At 42.0% G+C, this 25,997-nt stretch overlaps 1 protein-coding gene across 2 annotated transcripts in view; it reads left to right on the top strand.

Annotated features, from left to right (window-relative positions):
- CNTNAP5 (contactin associated protein family member 5) overlaps positions 1–25,997 on the top strand; it is a 293,336-nt gene that overhangs the window by 47,473 nt on the left and 219,866 nt on the right. For both annotated transcript variants that reach the window (XR_013986401.1, XM_081005692.1), the window contains exon 2: positions 22,537–22,647. Coding sequence is in view for 1 of the 2 variants with exons in the window: in XM_081005692.1 (XP_080861818.1) it covers positions 22,537–22,647 (111 nt within the window). In the remaining variant the exon portion in view is untranslated. The remainder of the gene's footprint in view (positions 1–22,536; positions 22,648–25,997) is intronic.

Here is a 25,997-nt window from a genome sequence, read left to right as displayed (position 1 = left end):
TAGACTTGATGCCATCGCATGGGGGAGCAAGGGTGGCTTGGGAGACGATGGGCTGGAGAGCTACTTTGCACAATTCATAGAAATGCACATTTCAAATGAAGGGTCCATTTCAGCTCACATATTATTTTGGAAAGTTTTAATTAGGTAGTTTTCCCATTAAATGCAAAGTTAAATTGAATTAATCCTTCATCCTTAACTATTAATACTATTGGTACTAGTAATGATGGCAAGGTAGGGTCATTGGCAATGGGAGAGACAATACCAATGGAACAAATGAACCAAGATTTTACAAAACATTACTTTTTCTGAGGTTTATAGTAGAGGACTGACAACCTCCCCCTGTGCGCACACACCAATTTTACACTTGCTTCGTCTCAGGATCTTGCGGCATGACTCTGCTGCATCTGATCTGGAAGGGAGCAAAGTTGAGTGGCAGAGAAAATAATTTGCACCCCCCCCCCCCATTTTCAATCCCTGACATCTCTGGTTAAAAAAATCTGGGGAGAGACTCAGACCCTGGAGGGTTACTGTCAGTCAAAGAAGACAAGACTGGGCTGGATGGGCACTTGCAGTAAAACACCATTTTGCCCATGCAGTTCTAACCATTTATTTATCCCTTCTCCAATCTGTTGATGCAGGGTTTTTTTAAAGTACACTTTCAATATTTAATCTCCGCCAGGCCTTCCAGATTTTCAGAGTTGCGGAGTCTTTAGCAGATGGTTGAAAAATGAAATGCTTTCTCCCTCAGCAGAGGGAGGAGGCTTGCTGAGTTTGGACCCTGAACACACTTAATCAAGTCACTGAAAGCAAGACAAACAGCGGGAACAGTTGGGAACTGGCTTTATTATTGTTGAGAGCCTTAGGCAGTAAATGACCTCATCAACCTGAGCCTCATGCTAATATACCTAAGCCGGAGTCTGGAAGTAGTGGATACTGCCTCATTCAAATGCAGAACTGATGAACCCCAAGTCCCTTTACAGGTTGCAGGAGGCAGCTGTTCCAGTTTTTTCCAGGTTTAACACCTTGTTTGCTCCTTCTAGCCTTTAAATCCTTTCCACTGCTGATGCCTTTTCGGTGGCTTGTATCGCAAAAGGGGAAATGGCCCTAGGTCTGTGGTGAAGCATCTGCATTGCATGCAGAAGGTCTCTGTTTCAATCCATGGCATCGTGGCGGTGCTGGGAGAAATGCTTGTCTGAAATCCTGGAGGTCCACAGCCAGCAGTGGCGAAGCTGCATTCTCCACTATTGGGGGTAGAAAGCAGGCGGGGGTGTGGCTGACACCCCCTAGGGGTCCTGGCACCTGGGGCACAGGGAGGTGCATGGTCTGTGTCCGGGGATGGGGCACGATGGCACCCTACTGGAATAGTGGTGCCAGGGGCAGTCCGCTCCCTCCACCCTCCTGTTCCTCCACCAGTGACAGCCAGTCAGGGTAGATGGGGCAATCATCTGATCAGGCATAAAGTAGCTTCGAACGTTCCCAAAAGACTTACCCACCAGCACCACTATGTGATTGGAGGCGGGGCTTTGTGGTATAAATAGCAAGAACAAGTCAAGTAGCACTGCTGGCAAACACTTTGAATGATGGAGTTGGCAGGGAACTCATGGGTCATGCAATCTAACTTCTGAATCAGCAAGATTCCCCCAGATTTAAGATTTTGAAGCTTTTTCCTTGAAAAATGCATACTTTTTAAAAAAGGAATGAATTCTAATAGCTCCAAGCAAGAACTTATATTGATCCAACCTTAAACGGCTCAGGACTGCAATACCTCAAGGACGGCTTCTTTCCATATTGTTTTTTTTTAAAATAATATTTATTAAAATTTCAAAGGAAAAAAAATCACATTAATAAAAAAAATTAACAATAAAAAGGAAAAATACAAAGTAGAAAAAAAGAAAAAACAGTTAAAAACAATTCCATCTTTTCCTCACTTCTTTTACGTTTACTTGTTTCCCGGACCTCCTCATACCTCCCTCTTTTGTATTCCAGTTCAATTTGTTAATCCAACAATTCCTTTCCCTCCTTTTTAATCCTAATCCTTAATCTTGATATATTGTAACATTAGATTTTTACATATTAAAAACCAATTTTTCCATATTCTTTTGTACCTATACAGCTAGAAACCACTTAACTTCAATCCAACATCATTCTAACATTCATTAATTTTGCAATATTTCTGTAAATAGTCTTTAAATTTCTTCCAATCTTCTTCCACCGACTCTTCTCCCTGGTCACGGATTCTGCCAGTCATTTCTGCCAATTCCATATAGTCTATTAATTTCATCTGCCATTCCTCCAGTGTGGGTAAGTCTTGGGTCTTCCAATGCTTTGCAATGAGTATTCTTGCTGCTGTTGTAGCATACATAAAGAAAGTTCTGTCCTTTTTTAACACTGATTGGCCGACTATGCCCAGGAGAAAGGCCTCTAGTTTCTTCGAGAAGGTATATTTAAATACCTTTTTTAGTTCATTATAAATCATCTCCCAGAAAGCCTTAATCTTTGGGCACGTCCACCAAAGGTGAAAAAATGTACCTTCAGTTTCTTTACATTTCCAACATTTATTATCAGGCACATGATAGATTTTAGCAAGCTTGACTGGGGTCATGTACCACCTGTATATCATTTTCATAATATTTTCTCTTAAGGCATTACATGCCGTAAATTTCATACCTGTGGTCCACAACTGTTCCCAGTCAGCAAACATAATGTTATGTCCAACATCTTGTGCCCATTTAATCATAGCAGATTTCACCGTTTCATCCTGAGTATTCCATTTCAACAGCAAGTTATACATCTTTGACAAAATTTTAGTTTTGGGTTCTAACAATTCTGTTTCTAATTTTGATTTTTCCACCTGGAAGCCGATTTTCTTGTCCAAATTGTATGCCTCCAAGCTTCTTTCCATATTGACCTACCTGGACCCTGAGATCATCTTCTGAGGCCCTTCTTCATATGCCTCTTCCACTAGAGGTCTGGAGGGTGGCAACACAAGAACAGGCCTTTTCTACTATTGCCCCCCCCCCTTTGTGGAACGCTCTCCTGGTGCATTCATTATACACCGTGAGGTGCCAGGCAAAAATGTTCCTCTTTAAGCAGGCCTCTTTAAGCAGGCCTTAGGGCATTGGATGTCAATCAGCCATTTTAAACATTGCGGGAGTGGGTGGGTTATTGGGTTTTTGTTTTGATTTCTGTTTTTGAAGTGATTCTCAGCCTTGTGTCCCTAGATGTGGCTGGACCACAATTCCCATTCCCATTGAACATGCTGCCTGGGCAAGATGAGGGATTTTATCCAAAAGCACCTATGGGCTCAAGCTTGGGGAAAACAGCTCTACATTGTCATTTCAGCCCCCATTTGACATTCCAGAGGAAGCTCACAGAATCATAGGACCAGAAGGTCCTATATGAGAGAAATGCACCTTCAAGTATCTGGCTCCTATAGTACATAAACACCTTGAATTTCCTCAAAAGCAAATTGGCAACAGTGCAAGGCTTTCAGCATAAATGCCATGTTTCCAGTAGACTGTGCCATGCAGGGAGCTTCCCATCATATCTTGCACCAGCTGCAGCTTTGGGACAATGTTCAAGGGCAGCCTCACATAGATTATATTACTTGTGATCCAATTTTGAGATTACCAGTGCATGGGTTACTGTAGCCAAGCTATCACTGCACAAGAACAGTCACAGCTGGTGAACCGGCCAAAGCTAATCAACACACTCCTAAACATGGGGGCCACCTGTGCCCTCAGTGACAATAATGGATCCCGGAGCACTCCTAGATTATGCACCTGGTCTTTCAGAAGGATTGTGTCTTTTTTGGAATAGCTAACCTCCTGCTCACAGGGTCCCCAACTTGTTAGGATTAAGTCTCAGCTTATTGGCCCTTGTCCAGTCCACCACCATGTCCAAGCACTAGTCCATGTTCTCCACAGAGAATATAGAGTTGGGTGTCATTGGCACACCTCACTTTAAATTGCTTAATGACTACTTCCAGTGGCTTCATATAGATGTTCAATAGCATCAGGACAAGAGGTACCTTTGAATCACCTTACAACATAAATACTCTGGGGCTGAGGTGTAGACCCCCAGTGTTAATTTCTGAAAACAGTTCACGAGGTAAGAGTGAACCCAGCATAACACAGTGCCTTCCACTCTCAACCTATAGCCAGATATCATGGTTGAAGGCATGGGAAGTATGGAGTATTAATAGGGCATACTCCTATGGCCTTCTCTTGATGAAGGCCATCCATCACAGCAGCCAAGAGCAATTCGCTGCCCAAACCTCCTCTGAACCCAGAATGGAATGGGTTCAGGTGGTCAGTTTTCTCCAAGCGCACATGGTTTCCTTTTTAGTTGTTCCATTGTGGAGTGATCTGTCTAGGCACACCAGTGGCTGACCCATATGTCCCAACCAACAGATATTCATCAATCTCTCCATATGCAATGTACATTGCACAGAAGAAGAAGAAGAAAGTTACTTTTAGCTTACATGAGGGACTGTTCTCCTTGGCAGGACAGGAGGCTGGGAGATCTGTAGCATGCTACCCCAGGCAGATGTTAGTTTTCTTTTTCCTGTTTGCCAAACACCACAGAGTTCTGGCAATGGATCCCATTAGAACCTTTTCTAGGTTCCTTTGATCAACAGGGCCATCGCAGATAGCGACTCTCTTCACCATAAAGGGGTGTCACTTTATCCTTCAGAATCTTGTGCATGGCTTTCAACCATGTGACTCTATTAAAAGTTAATATGCATTTTCTGTGACAAGCCTCAAGGCAAGTGTGGGCTCTTTGATCTTTAAAAGGCTTTGCCAAGCCAGGGAATATGTTTGAATAGTATACTTATTCGTGCAAACATTTGCAGGTAATTAGATTTTGAGTCTCAAGGCTTCAGGAGTTTGCAGGAATGATTCACATTTCAAAGAGCTCAAAATAAATACCAGCTCTAGGTGCATCTCCAGAGATTTGGGAGTGCATGAACCAAAAGATTAATGACTCACACCAGGCTTTGTTAATTGTTTAACTGAGGAAAGGAGTCCTGTATGGGGTCATGTTTTAAAATGGGACACGGGCTAATGGATAAACCTTGGGGAACACGAGAAAACAAGTTCAAAGGGGTTTGAGATTAAACAAAATTATATGCCTCCCATGTTGAGTAGATGCTAACATTGAATTCTGTTCTTTGTTATTTTAACTTAATATGCACTGATAAATATATAGCATTATAATTATGTATGTGACATTTGATTTAGTAACTCACTGTGGAGGGAGGGGGAGAAATCTGTCTATACAATATGTTGACAAGCAATTAGGAAGGAAGGCTAAGCTGTCGGTTTGTCATCTCTCAAAATAAATTAATCAAATTAGTCCCCAAGTTATTCTAAATTTAGCTCCTGTGGTTGGAAATGACATCAGCTCCCACATTATACTGAACAAATACCATTTTCTATAACACTGAAAGATGGCGATTATGATTTTCTTGCATGTTTGTGTGTGTGCGCGCGCACGCAAACACTCCAAAGTTCCCAAAGTGGTTCAAAAGTCAATCCCTCTTCCCTGGGATTTCTGGGAAATGTAGCTTTGTGAGGGGAATTGGGGTGCCCTAATAACTCTCCGTGCCCTTTGCAAACTACAGCTCCCAGGATCCTTTGGGGGAGGCCATGACAGTTGTATGATGTGGTATGATGCAGTTTTAAATGTATAGTGCAGATAGGTCCTATCTGAAGCAAGGAGCCTGCATCATCTTATGTACACTGATATACCATATATCATGCAAGGAACCTGCAAGCGTATAGGATGCTTCCTGCTTCAGACAATTGCCATTCAACTCATAGAGGATGACAAAGTATGATGGATGGAATAGTGTCCCCAAGTGCCTGCCTTACGTATGGAATTTCCCAATTAGGAACAGGGTGCCTATCTTGCCCCAAATCCAAATTTTAGGTGGAATTTGATGTCAAGCTTAGCACCTCAGGTGTTTTATTCAGTTATATGAACCTGCAGTGAGTGTACTACCTTGTGACAGGAAAAAACCATTCTAAGAATATGTCCTGAAAACATAGCTTTAGTGATAGTCTCCACATAAAAGGCCACTAACATATCCCAGGTTCTTGTTCAATTTGGAGGAAATGTAAGAGATAATAAAAGTCAATGAACTGTGATGATTCATCGTGTGCCTGTCTACAGACATGCCAGACATTCAGATGACCAATATATTTCCAATAATTATAGATTAGTGAGAATTCCCTTGCTTCAGGGTTTCTCTAGAACACGGCTATGAAATTGCAAATGGCATTTCAGTGAAATTGAACCCAGAATAAAGTAAGTGGTTTGTGGTTTGCAGACTGTCTAATGTGTTATCTCAATTTACTTTGCCCTAGCATAAAGAGATTGTACTTACTGCCGATCACTTTTTTACTTATTGCCTGCTTTGGGGTCAATTTTCCTGCTTCCTGTAGTATGAACAGTATGAATATGGATGAGGAAAGCCCAGAGATTGCTGTGAACAATTGTTTGCACATGTTCTTCACAGTATTTGCTTAGCACTTGCTGTTGAACAACCTAACATTGTGTGTGTGGGGGGGGGTATTTTGTCATAAGGTTGATCAGGCTGTGATCAGCAAGTTAAGAATAAGTACATAATCTCTCCTATGACATGTATGGTACAGTTCTCTAGCCAATCAAATAACATGCATAAAGTGTGTATCTTCTGAAAAAGATACTACAGCTAAGTCATCAGGAGTTTTTGAGTATGTTGTCAGCAATAATGCTGATGACACACAGCTTTATTTCTTTATATCTGCAGGTGTGGCAGACTGTTGTCTTGCCTCAGTGATGGGCTGAACAAGAGCCAACAAACTGAAGCTTAATCCAGATAAGGCTGAGGCACTGTTAGTGGGTGGTTCTCTAGACTGGATGGATGTGAGACGGCCTGCTCTTGATGGGGTTACATTACACACCCTCTGAAGGAGCAGGCTTGGGGGTCCCTCTGGGTTCTTTGGTGTGGTTTGAGCCTCAGGTGGCCTCAGTGGCCCAGAGTGCTTTCCATCAGCTTTGGCTGGTGGCCCAGCTGTGCTCCTTTCTAGACAGGGATAGCCTATGTTGCCTTGGAAGATGGTTTGGAAACTTCAGCTGATCAGAATTCAGCAGCCATGTTGCTCACAAGAGCAAGATGGTTTGAGCATGTTATACCAAACCTGGCCTGACTACACTGGCTGCCAATTAGCTTCCATGCCAAAGTCAAAGTGCTGGTTTTGACCTATAAAGCCTTAAATGGCTCAGGTCTTAGAGACCTCCTCTATCCATATGAACCAATCCAGACCTTGCATTAGTCATCTAAGGCCCTCCTGTGTGTTCCTCCTCCATGAGATATCCAGAGAGTGGCAACTTTGCTATGGCTCCCCTCTTGTGGAATGCTCTCCCCAGAGAAGCAGCAGAGAGGCTGTACAGTGGGGGATATGAATGTTAAATAGAAAGAAAAGGCAAGCACACCATCTTCAACCACCTCACAATGACTAGGTAACCCTCAAACTAGAAGGAAAAAGAAAAGGGTCTTTCACAAATGGGAAATTGAAAGGCAGATTTCAGTACAGCTCTTGTAGGAAGTGTTCACATCCCACAGCCTCACAACCCTCCAGGTTGTGTCAGTTACATGCCCTAGCTGCAAAGCCTAGAAGCTAAGAATAATACCACATGTCTTTCTCCTTATCACCTACAGAGGAGAACAAGAGCTCCACTGCAATTGAAATCTTGTGCTTCGGTGACAAGATCCAAAGCCCTATTGGGTGCTGTTACAGGTCATTGGATTCTGTGTTAAAGTAATCAATACTGTTAGGAGCTTGCTGCCATTACATTGTTGACAAGCACTGGCAATCCTAAAGGAATATATTTGCAAGTGTTTAAAATGTAATCTAAAGGGAGATGTGTCAATAGGCAAGATCACACCAAGCCAACACAAATTAGTCTGCTATAATAACAGACTTCCACAGCAGCTTCTAAAAAGTGACACCATGACAGATTAAAAGGAGCACTGCCCCGGGGAAGCAACCTCCAGGCAATATTCACACACACACACACACACACACACACACACAGTGCTTTTTTCTTTAAAAATGTTAAGGGGTACTCTCATTTTGACTCAAGAAAATCACCATTTTATAGTTCAAATTGGGAAAAATAAATATAGTAAATGGGCAAAAGTACAAAGATTCACAAAATGTTTAAGGGTATGCGTACCCCTGCGTCCCCCCAGAAAAAAGCAGTGTGTGTGTGTGTGTGTGTGTGTGTGTGTGTGTGTGCGTATCCATCCAACATCAAAGCAATGTTACCCTTGCTTAACAATGGAAACCTTAACTTCCAGCCTGTCTCCTTATCTAAAGTATTCACTTGCATACTACAGCCTCCTTTTTTTCAGAGGGGAAAATGGATTTTTCCCTTAAGAAGTGCAATTTTTTGTTTGAGGTTACTGAGACATGAAATGATTACTTATCATCCCATGAAATGACATTACATTTTAAATGCAATGGTACATGGGCACTTACTACTGCCTTCATCTCTGCTAATCCGCACTCAGTCTGCAAATTCAACAGCCTCTCTCAGCCCTATGGAAAGCAGTCAAGCTCCATCCGAATTATAATTGCTTTTTAGTGTGCCTTTTCTGCATGTTACTTGGTTTGAAAAGATTCCTTTCCATATATATATATATATATATATATATATATATATATGAAATAGGAAGCACCACTCAGTGTGTGCCTCTTCTATTTTTAATCGTCTGCAGTCATAATTTGAAGGATTGAGTGAAGAAGCAGAGAAAGATGAAAGCGGAGCTCATCTGACCATGATGAATTTGAAAATTCAGCATGCGGTTCAAACTTTATTGATGTTTTAAAATTACTCCTCATAACGCATGGACATGTCTATGGAATACTTATGCCATTTTATGTCTTTATCACGATTTCCAATGCTTGCTTTAGAGTTGAGGGTTGCAGATTTACAGTGTGCAAAAAATAGATTTAGCAAGGAAAGGATGAAAGATTGATACCCAGCCAGACAGTTGCCTCCTTGGATTTCAGTCCGTCTAATGATTAGATATATGAATGGAAGAAAATGTCATTACAGCATGGTCTGTGGGGAAACGCAGGAATAATAGAGTGGTCAGGACTGATAGAGTGATCATGGAAGCAAGACATGTTTTGGGTGAGAAGGTTATACTTATAGTCCTTATATGAAACCTAGCTGCGGTGTCTGAGTACACAAGCACTGACCATTTGCTATTTTAATCCCAACCTGAGGACAGATGGTCCTTTTTCTGGTGGAAGGTATGTGTAAGGTTTCATTTAGACATTGCCATAAGAACATAAACATTGGAAGTTGCCTCATACCAGTTCAAACCATGAGGCTTTCATACCTAAGTTTTTCCCCTCTCACCCTAGAGATGCCACAGATCAAGGCTTGGTCAATTCTTTTGCTTGCAGAATGTGTGTTGTCCTGCTAGGCTATGGCTCTTGCCTTAAACAGGGTGCACTTGGCACTCACACATCCTATTTATCCCAACTTTTTTCACATCTAACCATGTTTAGATGTGACTTCCAGCTTGACACCTCAAATGACATGCTAAGCAGAGAGAATTCATCCATTGGCTTGTTTTTGTTTTCTTCACTTTGTTGGCTGGATTCTTCCCTAGCTCCCCTAGTATCAGAGCTGGCACTGAACAATTAAATAAAGGGACTAATGTAGCACTGACAGCTTGCTAATGGCATCTGTCGTAAGCATTCCAGTCTCAAAAAATGGCTTAATCTGGACAATATTTGATCCTTGGGCATACCAATTTTTTCCTAAAACCAAGCGGGGCTTCTCTCTCTTTCCCCTACTCGTATATGCAAACATTACTTCTCTGATTCTGCTGTTTTCCAAGGTAACAGATATGCATCAAGTTGTACAGGTTGTGCAGAAGTGGTGTGAGTTAGAGCTAATAGTCTGAAGCTATAGGCTGCCAGGGACGCGGGTGGCGCTGTGGGTTAAACCACAGAGCCTAGGACTTGACAATCAGAAGGTCGGCGGTTCGAATCCCTGCGACGGAGTGAGCTCCCATTGCTCGGTCCCTGCTCCTGCCAACCTAGCAGTTCGAAAGCACGACAAAGTGCAAGTAGATAAATAGGTACCACTGCGGCGGGAAGGTAAATGGCGTTTCTGTGCGCTGCTCTGGTTCGCCAGAAGCGGCTTAGTCATGCTGGCCACATGACCCAGAAGCTGTACACCGGCTCCCTCGGCCAATAAAGCGAGATGAGCGCTGCAACCCCAGAGTCGGTCACGACTGGACCTAATGGTCAGGGGTCCCTTTACCCTTTACCTATAGGGTGCCAACCACTGCTTCAGCACTGTGCAAAGGGAGAACATGTGATCTTGTCCTGATGATGGCACCAATCTGCCTTCCTGGTATTCTGCCTATGGTGCTTCCTGTCCAGACCCACAGAAGCTGCCACACAGCACTGCTGGTCATAATTCAAAGAATTGCTGAAGTCAGAAGGAATGCTATCTAGTTCTGCCCAAGGTTACAGGCACAGAGTTTTAATTCACCAAACACTGATGCAGTTGCAACTTTAGCAGAATCATAGGATTGAGAGGCCCAAACTTTATATTTTTAAAAAACAAAACAAAAAAACCCTATACCACTAACATTAAGAAAAAGTCGTAGTGATCAACAGCATAAAATCAAAGATAAAACTGCATTCATAAAAGAAGAGCAAAATGCATCACAAATCATTAAATGAGCTTAATATATCAACTTAGCTGGATCACTAATCAGTGAAAGCTTGGGTGAACAGAGGACAGAGGAAGATGGTGCCTCAATGCCAATATTGAATGTGTTTGCCTGATGTTCATTAGGAGTGCCTTCCAAAGAACAGGCAGTGCCACGCTTAGTGGGCCCTCATCTCAGTAGACATATGACAAGCATACAGCAGTAGTACGAATGGCTCTCCCATGGTGTTCCTGGAGGTAACCTGGTTCCAAGGAGTTCAGAGCATTATATGTCAATGACCTTAAACTTGGCCTGGTAGCATGACAGCCAGTAGGAGAATTATGGGACAACATGTGCCAGTTTGACTGATGACAACTGCTGACTTGATTTTACCAGGGCCCATCCAAAAATACGTGATGCAAGAACTTTGCTGAATCTAACTAGATCTGGATCTGTCCAGGGTCAGAATGGGAAACTCCTTATAACAGTAAAACTCCATAATGGAAGACAAGTATTGTGTGTGTGTGTGTGTGTTTCCTTTGACTGGATGTTTTAGGAGAGGCTGAGAGGAGGCTGAGGAGTTTGGATTCATGCTGCCCGAAGGCACTGCTCAGTGTGTAATTTCAGTATTTGGAGAATGTCAGAATCTTTCATAATGCAAAGATCATTGACGGCAGCAAAAAAGATCCTGTTACAGACAGAAGCTAAATCCAAGTTTCCTTTTCTGTCTTGAAAAACCAGGGACGTTTCCTTCCTCTCTGTGACAAGGGCTGTCATGTGTTTCTAAGACTGAGTCACTTAGGTCCCTTGCCAGTTGCAGTCTGCTGCCATTGCTGTTCCATGAGAACTAAATGCTGCCAGGCTGTAATGAAGTCTCTTTCTTATGCAAAGATGGCCTGTGTTCTCTGCAGAGATGATGGCTGGCAAATGAGCTCCTAGATCACAGTCTCATTCAAGAGGGGTGCTGCACAATTGGCAGTGAGGTGTGCACATTCTGGGTCACTTCTAAATACCTCTCTTCAATTATTTGAATATGTTCTCCACTTCACTCATTTTGATATATATTCCGACTGAACAGAATGTTGTTACTTTCTGTCAGTATGGATGAACTGTGGGGCATGGGAAGAAATGGAAACTAGTTTCCAGGAGATAAAAAGAGAAGTATTTTATATAGGTGGAGACATAAATTCTGCAGTAAAAGTGTGCAATCCTGAAACCAGAAACCCACTCAAATCTTGCAGTTCTAACAAGCTATAAAAATCAGGAGAATTGGCAAGGATTTAGTAAGTATACATAGACTAAAACTGCAATGCTGTGAGGGCACTTGAAGGCAAGTGAACTCTACTGGGTTTACTCCTAAGTAAAAAATAATAGGATTTCATTGCAACTTCTTCATATTCTGGTTACTTAGTATGAGTTCTTGATTTCTCCCCTTTCCATTGTTTGTAACTGAAATTAGAATTAAGGAGGAAGGAGAAAGACATAAAACATTGGTGGGAAATAGGAGAACTAAATACACAAAATATGGGATAAAGGCGGCATTGAAAATTACACTTGGTAAAGATTGTCCTATCTGCAACTACCAAAAGTTCTTCCAAAGCCCCCTCTGCTTTGAGGTCATGAAAATTGTGTGTATTTCTCCATTTATGTACCTTTGTCGGGAGGGGGGAAGCAACCTTCAACTTTTACCATTTCAATTTTGTTTGCAAAGTCTACCTAGTTTTCTTCTTCACACCAATGCAGATTCCTAGATTGCATACACACCACACATTGAAAGCTCATGACTTCCCCCCAACAAGCCAACGAACTGTAGCTTACCTCTCACAGAACTACAATTTTTAGCACCCTTTCGAGGAAGTCTGGTGGTTTAGTGGTTACAGTGTCAGACTCGGATGTGGGGAACCAGGGTTTAAGTCCCTACTCAGCCATGAAGCTCACTGCTTGATGTTGCCTCTCAGCTTAACCTGCCCCACAGGGCTGTTGTGTGGATTGAGTAGGGGGAGAACCATATGTGGAAACTTGAGCTCCTTGGGAAGGAAAGTGGGGTATAATTGTGACAGATAAATAAATAATATTTGTAGCTCTAGAGTTCCCATTTGGTTGAACTATGCAAATACGCTGTGTAAACTATATATGGAATCACTTCAAAGTAAGATCATGCACTAGTCTGAGAATTAGAATTGTACGTAGTGGGACTGACAACAAAATGTTGCTGTGTGGAATGCTCCTCTTCAGAGTTCCAGCCAGCTGTATCCTCTTCCAGGATTAGGGATGGGGTAGAAATTTGATTCAATACACATGTAAAGCCAAAGCTATCATATTGGCATTTTCCCAAAACAGTATGTGAACCAAATCACAGCTATCCTTCAGCACTTAAATTAGTTTTGTAAGTAATGCATGTTTACAGAAATGCATATATTAGGGCAAAGTGTGCATAAAAATTAACAAATTACAGAGAATAACATACAATGTTGCAAAAAATAATCAAAAGTGCAAGTAAAAATGTGCTTATTGAGGGAAATTTGCACTAAAATTCTTAAGAATTTTCACAAGGAGCTTTTTTAAAAAAAATCACAAATGGCTGCAGAAATGTGGAAAGCTGAATTTGAGAGTGCAGCTAACTTGTGTTGCTAGTGAAAGCCTGTGCAAAGACTTCCCACAAGTGTAATGGGACTTCCCCCTCTCCTCCCTGCACTGTGCTCCTTGTAATTAGCTCTAGTGGGGGGAGGAAGTTGTGAGAATGCTCATTAAAGCAAACGGTGGAAGGGAGGGGAGGTCTTTCCATCTCACAAGCTGACAATCTTGCACTAATGGAGCAAACATCACAGCACTATGTTTAATTCCTTCCACAGATTGGGAAAGTGAGAAACTGTGAGAACTGCAATTGTCAGGTCCTCCCATTTCAATCAACCTCCTACCTAGTTTTCTGTTCTCCTCCTCCAACAGACATCCAGCATACCCTTGCCCAATGAGCCATCCTACTCTTGAGTAGGACCCTAGTAGAGACACATGCCCGACTGGCATGTTCTCTACCTCCTGGTCGATCATTCAGGAGCTTCAAAAGCTTTCTTCTGCCTGAACATCACAGCGACTGATGACTTGGAGACGTCAGCACACTTAGGGATCTGCAGAGTTTTCGCAGTCCGCGTAACAGAACTCAGTAGCTCAGTATTTGGCTAATCTACTTTTATTTACATATAAAACACTCGGAGCACTCTTACTTAGCTCCTTCCTCTTTCTCATCAGGCAGCAAAGAGAAAGAACAACAGTCCCTCTTCACAGAACACAGTAACACAAACATCCTGTCTCCGTCACTTCCCACTGGAATGAAAACATACACCGTCATGTGATAGACAACAATCTCATGACTGCAATCATGGAGCAGGAATCTTAAAGCTCAGTCTTCATTGAGTTTGGTTTTTGTGAGGTGTGTGTGTGTGTGTCCACTTTAGGGTTACTAGGTTGTTTTTACTATTTTTGTGCTTCTACAAAGCTTGGGGTGCCTGCTCATGCCTCCCTCTTGTGCATGGATGGCACCTTGGATTCCACAAGGATCCACACTAAGAAGATGAGTGCACTAATAGTATATATAAAAGATTCCAGGCAGTTGTAACAGTCATGAAATTCATGTTTGTGCTAATCAAATATACTATTGATTTTTGTCTAAAGTGAAATCTGAGGCATGTTTAAAAATCCTGTTTAGACAAAATAAAATGTGTAAGACTTTGGAGGGAAGTTAAAGTGGTTGCAATAAGATTAGTAAAATGTCTCAAAGATGTGTGGAGTCATACATCTCTAGCTGTTATTTAAATATCACTCACAATAAATGAGGACTTAAATGCTCTTCAGTGCATGAGAATTACTTCATGCAATCATCCTAGTTTGTATAAAAATGAAGCCTTACTTGGAATATTTATTCCAACTCCCATTTATAATCTGTAGTTCCTACATGCTTCCCCCTTTTTTCTTTCATAAGTTTCAAACCGTCATCTCTAGTCTGCAAGTGAATATATCCATCTCCTGATTTATCAATCCCTCATCCTGAGTGATGATCCATTATCTGACTATTATGCCTGATGCGAAGAACACTTCATCGATAAAAATAAGGCAAGCTTTTTAATTAGACTTTTTATTTTATTTTTTAGCTCTGCCAGGCTTGCTCATACATATGGATTGCACTATTTGTGCATAATAAGAAAGCACAGACAAAAGAAGAGTACATGAGATGCTGTAGAAATAAGTGGGTCAGCCGAGTTACATTCATACGTCAAAGTCTAAAAGATATGAAGCTAATTCATACCAAGTCACATTGTTGGTCCATCTAGCTCAATGTTGTCTCAATGTTGTTCAGGATACATAAGTACTTTTTAATGTAGTGCATAGATAACTGTGGAACTTGCTCCCACAGGAGGCAGCAATGGTCACCAACTTAGATGGCTTTAAAAGAGCATTAGATAAGTTCGTGGAAGAGAGGGCTATCGATGGCTACTGGCCATGATCCTATGCTCTGCCTCCGCAGCTGGTGGCACAAATGTGTCTGAATACCAGTTGCGCACCAAGACCCCATAACCACACAATTCCCTAGGGAGTGAAATAACCAGACAAGACAACAGCATATAGATTTATGGGTTCAAATAAGCCACAACTTTATTGGTTATACAGTGGTACCTCGAGTTACAAACTCCTCGGGTTACAAACACTTTGGGTTACAGACTCCGCTAACCCGGAAGTAGTACCTCGGGTTAAGAACTTTGCCTCAGGATGAGAACAGAAATCACACACCGGCAGCGTGGCAGCAGCAGAAGACCCCATTAGCTAAAGTGGTACTTGCTGATGGATCTCAACCATAACTCCTGCTACCAGCTGCCAAATCAGCGAATTCCAGGATGATGAACAGGAACAAAACTTGCTGATGAGTAACTTGATTTTAGTTAGCTTTATTATATACGGCAGAGTACAGCTTTGTACAAGTTACTATATACACAGACGAGATTCACACTCTTACTCCAAACTCAACACTCCAACAACAAAACTGCTGTGTCATACTGCTTATAAGGAAGAACTTAGCCAATCACCACCTGTTGCTAGGCTTCCCTGTCTCCAAGCAGACTTTCTCACGTATTCTGTTTAACTTGGCTTCTTGTCAACCCACTAATTGTCTACTCCAAAAACTGCACAAACTCAATGTCTCAACAGTACCTCAGGTTAAGAACGGTTTCAGGTTAAGAACAAACCTCTGGAATGAATTAAGTTCATAACCAGAGGTACCACTGTTGATGAAAAAGGCTGGGGAGGAGAGACCAGACAGGCCACAATTTAGTCCCCCTGGGAGCAAGCCCAAGAGGTGCCCATTGGCCAGTTGGGCCTGCCCCACTCCCAAGGGAACCCTCACCCTAAACTTTCCAGTATTGGCCAATCACCAGCAGGCAGGCCATCCGACCCAGCCATTTGCTGGATCACGGGCACAGCTGTGGCCTGGCCGCAACACCATCTACCATTGAAGGTGAGCGGACTTAACAGGAAACCACAGGAGGGAATAGTGCTCTTGTGCTCAAGTGCTGCTTGATGGTTTCCCACAAACATCTGGTAGGCCACAGGATGCTGAACTAGATGGGCTATTGGCCTGATCCAGCAAACTCTTCCTATGTTCTTGCATACACAGAGGTCTCATCCACACTTACCTTTTGTGGCGTTTGCCCCTAGGATGTGTCAAGGAAAGGGTTAAAATGGGTGTGATGTGATTGGTCAGTGAGAATGCAAGGGGGGAGTAAAAGATAGAGTGGGAGGTTTTGAAAAGACAGTTGAGGTTTGGGAGTTGGGAGTTGAGGTTTGTCAGTGGGGAGTTGAAGCTTGGGTGCTTAAGAAGAAAGAGGGTGGAATACGCAGTGGGTTGGTTGAGCTGTATTGTGAGAGAGTGAGAGGAATTGTTAGGGAGTTAGATAGATAGTTGGGATTAATTCAGTTTGAAGTTGTAGGAACTAAGTTTGAAGAAACTGACAAGAGAAAAATAAACCGAAACCATACGCTTATTCTTGCACTTAAAAATAAACTTGATTATTTGTTTATGTTAACAACTGTCTGGACTCCGTGTGTCCCAGTGAGAAGCGGGGTGGTGGCAGCGAAGAAAGCAACCGCAGTGGTGGCACAGGGTCAATAGACCGTGAAACGTCCGGGGGCCCTGTGTGATCACCACACCTTTGCTCTGCATTTCTAGGCAAATCTCCTTTTCCCAACACAAACACACCCCACTTTCCCTGCAAAAAACCCACTCTCTACCACTGAATAGGAGCAAATGCAATCTTCAGAAATCCTGAATTGCTGTTTGCTGTAAAGACTGGCTTTTCCTGGAGAAAGCAGTGTGGGGGACCCCAAAACCACTCAAACATGGAGCTTTAAAATCTGGACCTGTGCCTAGACAGCACAGGACAAAAGTTCAGTGTGAATGAGCCCTGACTTGCAGAGATATCTAGGGTTGCAAACAGGAGTATTTCCCAGCCCTATCTGGGAATGCCAGGGATTGAATTTTGGACCCTTTGCATGTAAAGCCTGTGCCTTGCCACTAAGCCATGGCCATTCCCATCAGTAGAAGCCATTGCAAAGAAAGTTAACTAGTTAATAACTGAAGGTTTATTGCATTGCAGCAGGAGGAACAGAATGCTGTTTATCAGTAAGTGCCTCCTGTTTGATTGCTCTACAAAGAGTACTAGGTCAGTTTCCAGCTGCAATGTATTATTTCTCTTGCTAGTAAATTCAAATTGCTGGTAGCGAAGGTAGGAAACCATTGATGCTAAAAGTGGGAGTTATCACACTCCTAAGTAATGTTGAAAGCATTGTAGAAAAATGCAACATTTATGTCTTTAAAACAAAGTGGGGCATTAAGCATGCAATGCTAAGAGGGATTTTATCTCACCTAAAATAAAATAAAAATATGAATCTTGCCTACTATATGGAAACAATTTACAGTTTCAATCAAAGCTATGCATGCCGCATGATCACAACATTATGTGCAAAATTTACTGGGATTTTAACAATGAATAAAATGATACGTTGGAAGCCAGAATCCAGAAGAGTCAATAATGAAAGCCAGCTAGCTGCACTGTCTGTTTCTTCATCCATAGTGGCATCAATTTCCTTTATTTTTGCAGATTATATGGTGTTTGCTTTTGCTTCTCTTGGTTGTGATTGGTTCAGCACCCCTTTTTCATTAGTTAGTTGTCAATATTCATCTGACTTAAAAGGAAAACACTTTCTATCTAGGATTTTTAAGATTCTCTCATTAGAAATGAATCAATTTATTATTTGACCCGTGTTCCATATTTACTTAAGGAATTTGAAGACTAGCCTACACAGTATTAAGGAGATGAGTCTTAATAAATGACAAAGGATAGGCTTCAAAGTCATGTATAAGTTGCAAAAATCATGACTCCAGAATATTACCCGATCCCTTCAGAAGAATCATAGGATGTAAGCTCTTGATTCATGCTGGTGGGAAATTCACATACATTCCACTGCTGAGTTTCTGGGTCCTTGACAGTGAAAAATAATTGATTTCCTAGTTCTGACTACTTCATCGTGGAGAAACCAATTGTGACAACTGAGAAGCTGTGGTGGCAACTCACCAAAATATGTATATTCTGAGAGCCAGCAAAGTGTACTAGATGACAGGCTGCACTGTGACCACCTTGGTTTGATTTTTCAATTATTGATTTATTATATTTAATTTCCCACCTTTCCTCCAATAAGATAAAGGCAGCACACATGGTTCACCCCCTCCTCATTTTAGCCTCATAACAACCATGTGAGGTAGGGTGGGCTAAAAGAAAATGACTGGTCAAAGATAGTCTAGTGAATTTCATGGCAATGTTAGGATTTGAAGCTGGGTCTTTCAAGTCTTAGCCCAACATTCTAACTGCTACCCAGCTCTCTGCTTTGCTATGAATTCCTGAGGAGTACTGAAGCAGGTGTCTCTGTCTCTGACTGAACCCCTCCTTGAAATATAATGTGGCCCACTTTCTAGCATTTTTGTAAAGATTACTGAGATAATGATTGTATTTTATGAATTTACAAGAACCTGGGATTTTCTTCTATTGCCCAAACAATGGAGTATGGAGGGTAGCTTTTTCAGCATCCAGGTGGTGAGCATTACAGCTGTGCTATGTCTTTGTAACGTATGTGTTTGGAAGAAAGAGTCGTAGCTTTGATGCTTGTGATTTCCCCCCCCCCCCAGTCCCCACAGACTGATGCTCTGTAAAGGCACATACACCAGATATCCGCTCTAACGTTTTGTTGTGAGGTCCATTCTAAGCTGAATATTTGCATTCTAAGCTGAATATTTCATAACTCATTCCCCTCAGGAATATGCCACTTTCTTTGAGATTAAGGATGTGCAGCACTTACTTCCTTGTGCTGGTGCTTAGGTAATCATAAATTTTAACAATCCCAGCATGTTTCTTTTCCCTAGAATAAACCTTTAAGTGAAACCATTTTGACTATTCACTGGTATTATTTTAAGTCCTTTCTTCTTATGCTTGAGTATGCTATTTGTGCAACATACGTATGTAAAGTCATGTAAGACAAATGCATGAACATGGGTCAAAAAAACACTTTATGTGGGGATGCAGGGTAGTGGCAACATGTTACTTCTTTGTTGAGAGAACTGCACTCCTTGCTGATTTGAGGTAGACCATTTTTCAGATTCTTGTGTTAATCCACAAAGCCCAAAGCAACTTGGGCCCAAAGTATTTCAATGACTTTTTGATTTCTTATGTTTCACCTCACCCACTGAGATGGGGCACTTCTGGTCCCCTCATTTCCCTCAAGTTCAGTCACCTTTCACCAGGAACTGAACCTTGAGTGTGGCAGGCCATGCGCTGTGGAACTCCTTGCCAATAGAAGTCAGCTAGCAGTCACCCCTGCTTTCTTTGCAGAACTGTACTTTTGAAACAGTCCTTTGGAACTTTTTCTTTTTGCTATCCAGTTTTATTGAGAAGGTATTGATGTTCTTGTTGTACTATTAGGGGCTGCACATCATCTCACACCGCTTGCTAACCTTCCCTCCCTCCCCCATCAAATTCTCCCCACCCCCACCCCTTTTCAACTCCCACTCCCCTCATACTAACCCCTTAGAACAGGAGTGGGAGGCAGCAGAAGCAGCAAATCCCTAAGCTGGCCAGGGAGGCGGAATTTGACCACTAGTTGTTCTAACCGGTCTGAGGTTCTGGATCCTGAGGGCCGGCAGAGGAGCCAGTAGAGCTTGGGGTTTGGTGCAGCCTATTTTGGTTATCCCATGGTTTGTCTGGGCTGCCTATCCACTGCCCCTTAACACACTGTTGTTCACAGCACCACTTGTCTGTGGCTAAGAGAACTGCAGTGTGATGACATAGTTACATTTTTATTATAGATATAGAGGGATGTATTATGCTTTCATGTTGTACAGCACTTTGTTAAATTTTCTATGAAAATGTGATTTATAAATATTTAAATAAATAAAATCAAAACAAGTATTTATTAGATGCTGGGAGGGTACCAGTTTAGCAAATGAAGTTGAAAGTATTTATTTAAAAACACACACACAAAACCCCCAAAAGAGGTGGGCTCATATTTTGTTAGCAAGAGACCAGCACCAGCAGAAGGAGACATTTCCAAAATGTTCAAAGGAGAAGACTTACTAGGCAGGGAAGACTCTATTTATGCTGAGCACCAGTTTTACAGGCTTGTCAGTGGGCAGAGCACCATCTTGGAGGGGGTGAGGACAATGCTGAATAAGTTGTAATAGTAAAAGCTGCTGTATTCCTTGAAACGTATGCTGTGGTTATAAATGTTAGAACTGCAAGTGAATTCAAATTCTACAAGTAAGATAAAGCATGCCACTTTTGAGCATCTGACATCTTTGTAAATTCTGGAACTAGCTTCTGGCATAATTGTTGTGAAAGCCCATGCAAAGGGCTCATTTTGTAAGAATCACAGTAAGGGAAAGCTACTGTTGATTCACTGCCTTGAACCAACCCCATTTCTCCTGCTTGAAGTGTCCTGGTTTTGCCAAGTTACTCATAGATGTGTGTGCAAAGGTCCAGCATTTATAATCTATTTATGGATTAGTGGTCTTCAGAGAGAAGGATTACCTTTTGGAAGATTGCTGCACAACTCAGGAGATCTATCCCCGGAAAAAAACACCCCAGTTACTCTGTTTTACATTTTAATTTAAAATATGCAGTGAATTAATGTTATTGTGAGAGCCTGAAGCTTTCCATTCCTTGACTCTCCTAACCTTAATGTAGCATTAACACATTTTAAAATGTATTTAGCCATATTTATAAGAGCTGGAAGATGCTTGTGAAGTCTGAGATTTTGCTAACCTGCAGGATTTCCCCACTAATTATATACTCAAGTTTCCCTCCAAGGGAGATTCAGTGAATATCTGTGGGTTTATGCTTGAGTGAAATTCACGGCTGTATATACTAACTAGGACAGTAGTCATGCAGTAGAATAGGAAATGAGCAAAGCATTTTTATTTTTTTGTCACTAGCTTCATTTGCATTTTGGGTTCAAAAGTATATGGAAATCTGTGGCTCAGTGATGTTTTTAGACCAAATTATCCAATATTCTCATTTATTATCTTATAGGAGCAATAGAAATTTCATGGTTTAAGTCAATCATTAAGAAAAAAACCCCACACAACATGACTAACATTCTAAAATGCACACTCTCTACAAAATAAAATTGAATTATTTGGTTCTTGATGCATATTTGGGCCTCATATACTGTGGAGAAGACCTGTACAACTTGTGGCATACACTAATTAAGTCTGAAAGAGTTTCTCTCTTTGCCATCTTAAAACAAGGGCTTAGCACTGGGCTCGTCCTGAGAAAGAATTTTGCCCAACTCAGAATCTTGCATATGAACTATGAAGACTGGTTGGAGGCCTAATATAAACATTATTTTACTGTGAATTCTGTCCTCTTCTTTACCCGTCCTTACTTATGCAGTGAGGCAGCTGTCTGTAGACGCTTCAGCAGATGTGCTTCTGAAGAGGTTGTGAGTGCTGGAACAGGGCTTGCAGAAAGCTCCATCCACTTGGAAAGGCATGCCACGCTATTTGGCATAGTATACTCATCCTGGTTGCACAAAGTGGTGTCCAGCCTTCCAGACATAGCATTGTGGATACAGTGTTTTGAATTGAAACCACTTGCTAAAATGGAGCCTTTTCCCTCCATTCTAACAAGCCACTCCAACAAAAAACTGCTCTGTGCTGATGGAGTAAGCCTCTTTGAAGGCACACTCCTATCTCCAATTTGCTGATTGGCACTGAGACTGCACCTTCAAAGAATGCTGCTGTAGGTTCTCTTCAGCTGAACTTCGGCAGATGTCAATCAATGTCAATGACTGCCAAAGTTAACCTGTCGAAGTTAACCTGTGGAGGGTGGGAGAGGGAGGGATCTAGCCCACTGGCTAGATCCAATGCCTTACCCATGATACAACCTTCTGAAATAATTGCAAGCATCCAGGTTTGTACCAAGGGTGTGGGAAGTGTAGATACAGCCCATCACTGGCTTTCATAAGCTACCACAAGAACTGTTGAAAGCTCATGTGAACAGCATAAAATATAAATGCAGCCTCTTTATGCTCTTATTCACAAATGTGTCATCAACAGCATCATCTCTTCTAGGGGCAGCTCATTAATGGTGGCCAGACAGCTTTGCAAGGGAAAGAAAGAAAGAGACTGAAAGTGGGATGGGAAACCCTGATAGGCTAAAGGTGCACTACTTTTATATTTGATGCCTGCTATACTTTCTCTTGTTCTGTAGATAATTGTGAGGAGCCACTGGTATTCTCGTTACCTGCGACATCCTTTGACAGCTCCTCTGAGCTCTCCAGCAGTCACAGCCCCATCTTTGCAAAGCTCATCAGACGGGATGGTAAGATCACTGACAGTCGTAATATTGCTGTGATGCATAATTCATTGGAGCTGCTCTGTGTAGAGCCTTCAGTCAGCCTGCGCAGAAGCCTCCCTTAATATTCCACAGGTAGCACGACTTCAAGGCAACTTAGGAAATTATAGTGGGAAGTGGCAGACGCTCATGCATGGAAGTGATCTGAACTCCTTTGCACTTCTTTGGAGGAAACCATAGCATTTAGCAATTATAGGAGAAGTCTGCTCCCTTTTAGCATTCAGTTGCGTACAAGTGGGAGAAAAGGATAATCTGGGATTCCTAGAGCCTGGCCTAACATTCCCTCTGTGGGTTTCCTTCCCACACTGCCCCAGGTCAGCAACACAGGCACTTCCCTCCTGGGAGCTTAGCTAATGCTAGCAAGGAAGAGCCAGGTCTCAAATTTGTCCCACATGATTTAAGACCTGACATTGGTGAAGGAGTGCTAGAGACAGAGTAATATGAAAAAGAGATGTATTGCATCAGCTCTGATGCGACCGAAGCAACCTTAAGGATTCAGTCCGCATTTCTAGGTGGCTGTGTAAAAGAACATCCTCAAAGCCATAGGGGTATTCCTGTTCATTTTTATTTTGAACTCCTCCAAAGTCATTCCTTTATTGGCCCTTTGCATGGTGGACCTAAGCACCTTTGGCTTCTATATAACAATGCCATTAAATGCATGCTAAATATTAAAAAAAAAAGAGCCGATTTTCAGGGCTTCAACATACAGCCAAAGATTGCTGCAGGTTGGCTGCAGACTATCTAGAGGCATTATGCCTGGATGGACACAGAGGAACTATTTGATGGAGCCTGGATATTGGAGTGACAACCTAAGCTCTAGGGAAATGAATTGAGTTGTGGTTCTGTGCTTATTTGATGGGAAAAGGGCCATCTTCTCTCAGCCAGTATCAGCTGAGAGTAATCCAACATTGGATTGCTCCAAGTCTGATTTCATGCTCTGCATTCACTTACCAGCTGGCAAACATGTCAAAATAGTGATCCAGAGTATGGAGTGGCCACCCACACCTGCTCGCGCAGTTGCCATCCATGTTTTCTCTGTGCTTAGTGAGTTTGCAAACCCCATGTTGTGACAAACTACAGCTAATTTTCTGGAACCTTAAGTTGTTTTTATTGATGCCCTAAAATATTTGTTATTTGACTTCACTGGGTCCATTAAGTAGATGTTCCCAGTAAGAGGCGCTCAATTTCCAGACATCACAAAATTGTTCCAAAGCTGTTGCATATTTAGCTGGAGACAGCAGGCTTTTTCTTGTACTGGAAAGAGTCTGAGTTGATTCTGAACTGTAGCTGCAATCAGCAAATTGAAAGGTGCTGTAACAAACTGAGGCAACACTGCTATCTATAGGACTGCCTCACCCATGTATACCTCCTAGGCAACTGCACTTCTCAGATGGAACACTGCTGAAGGTACCACATGCCCCAGAGGCATGCTTAGTTTGTACTAGAAACCGGGTTTTCAGTTTTGCAGCTCCAGGCCTCTGGAATCAATTACTAACCCAAATTAAACACACACGGCATAATTGCATTTAGGTGCCCACTGAAGATATGTTTTGCTTAACAATCTTTTGCCTGAGATGTGACCCAATCATTAACAATACATCTGAATATGTTTTTTTTGTGTGGGTTTTTTTTTTAAAAAAATAACTTGTACTTAATGTATATTCTTTAATGCTTATCTTGATATATAGATGGCTTCAGGCTGTGATTTTTAAACTTGTTGATAACAATAACTACAAAGAAGTCAAGTCTAGTACAGTGGTGCCTCGGGTTACAGACTCCGCTAACCCAGAAATAGTACCTCGGGTTAAGTACTTTGCTTCAGGATGAGAACAGAAATTGTGCTCCGGCGGCAGCAGGAGGCCCCATTAGCTAAAGTGGTGCTTCAGATTAAGAACAGTTTCAGGTTAAGAATGGACCTCCGGAACGAATTAAGTACTTAACCCGAGGTACCACTGTAGTACTAACAGATAAAGTTTCCCATGACTGGCATTTGCCATGTAGCTTTGATCTGCAATGGTCACATGATCAAGGTTCTCACTCTGTTCCTGCTTAGCTCAGATCAAAGTGGCCGGGAAGGCAAATTGCTCTTGGTTGTATTGTATGTTTCTATGCTATTTTATAGTGTTGGGTATGAAACACAATGACCTGCATTCATTTGCATGCCTCATCATCAGTTCTTTTGGGTGTCTTCCGTATTCAGAGGCAGCATGCCACCAAGTACTAGGAGTGGGCATCGCCTCTGTGTGCGGTCCCCAGTCTGATTAGGTCCCACGCTCTTTCTGTGCCAATACAGATCTATGTTTCTTATATAATATCTCTATGGTTCTTTGGATCCATAGGCTTTGCAAGAAGCAAGGCTGTTGAAAATATTACTTGTGGAACTCTGGATTGTGTGTTTTTTTGTTTTTTGTTTTTTGTTAATGTACAGCAGTGGAGGATTTTTTTAAAAAGTGTTAAAAGCCTCATTTAAGGTACTGTACTATAAAAATACCCACCTATGTTCCTCCACTTTAACTAAACAAAACATGGAGCTCTTCAGAACATCACAGGCAGCATTCAAGACAGCATCACATTGGTAAGCCTTTACAGGTCTCTGATAGGTTTATCAGAGGATGCAAACAATCATCTGGGGGGTGGGGGGGGAAGGCTGGTGGGAAGTCGCAAATATTTTATTTTAAAAATGCAAGAAAGAAAACATACCACTTGACCATCTCTGGAAGGGCATTCCACAACAGTGTCTCTAGTAATTCATAATAGTGTTGTTGAACAGCTGGGTGATCACTGGAAGACAATCTAATGAAGATTGTGGATGTTAAGGAGGGTGAAGGGCTCTGAGACCTCTGGTGCCACCTCAGTTCTCACACCATCTGTCAGATGTTAAACCAATGGATTCATGACTGCGCTCGCATCATGGGAATAAGGTTGCCTTGCTAAAGTCAGCCAGCGGTGTATTCCTATGCCAGCAGTTGAAATCTTGGAGGGCAGAAGACTCACACTGCCCTCCTTTCACCCTTGTCTGTAACTGTTGGAACAAACCAGTTCTATCACTGACTCACCTCCGTGGTTGTAGGCAAAGTTGCACAACATAGTGCAATGATTTGGAGCAAAAATGGCCAAGTTCCAAGCAGCAGATTCTGAGTTGGTCAACTTTCTAGAGACATGTCCTGCTCAGCACTACAAACATGAATTATAATGTAAAATTTCTGGATACTTGTAGCCATTTAGCAGCAGCCCAGAGAAAAACAGGAAAAGATTTAAGTAGACTGGTGTGTGTGTGTGTGTGTGTGTGTGTGTGTGTATGTATGTATATGGGGGGG

Source organism: Podarcis pityusensis (assembly GCF_964106645.2).
Source record: "Podarcis pityusensis genome assembly, chromosome: 1".
Taxonomy (NCBI): Eukaryota; Metazoa; Chordata; class Lepidosauria; order Squamata; family Lacertidae; genus Podarcis; species Podarcis pityusensis.
Note: the sequence above shows the minus strand (reverse complement) of the source record. Positions and strands in the feature narration are given on the sequence as shown.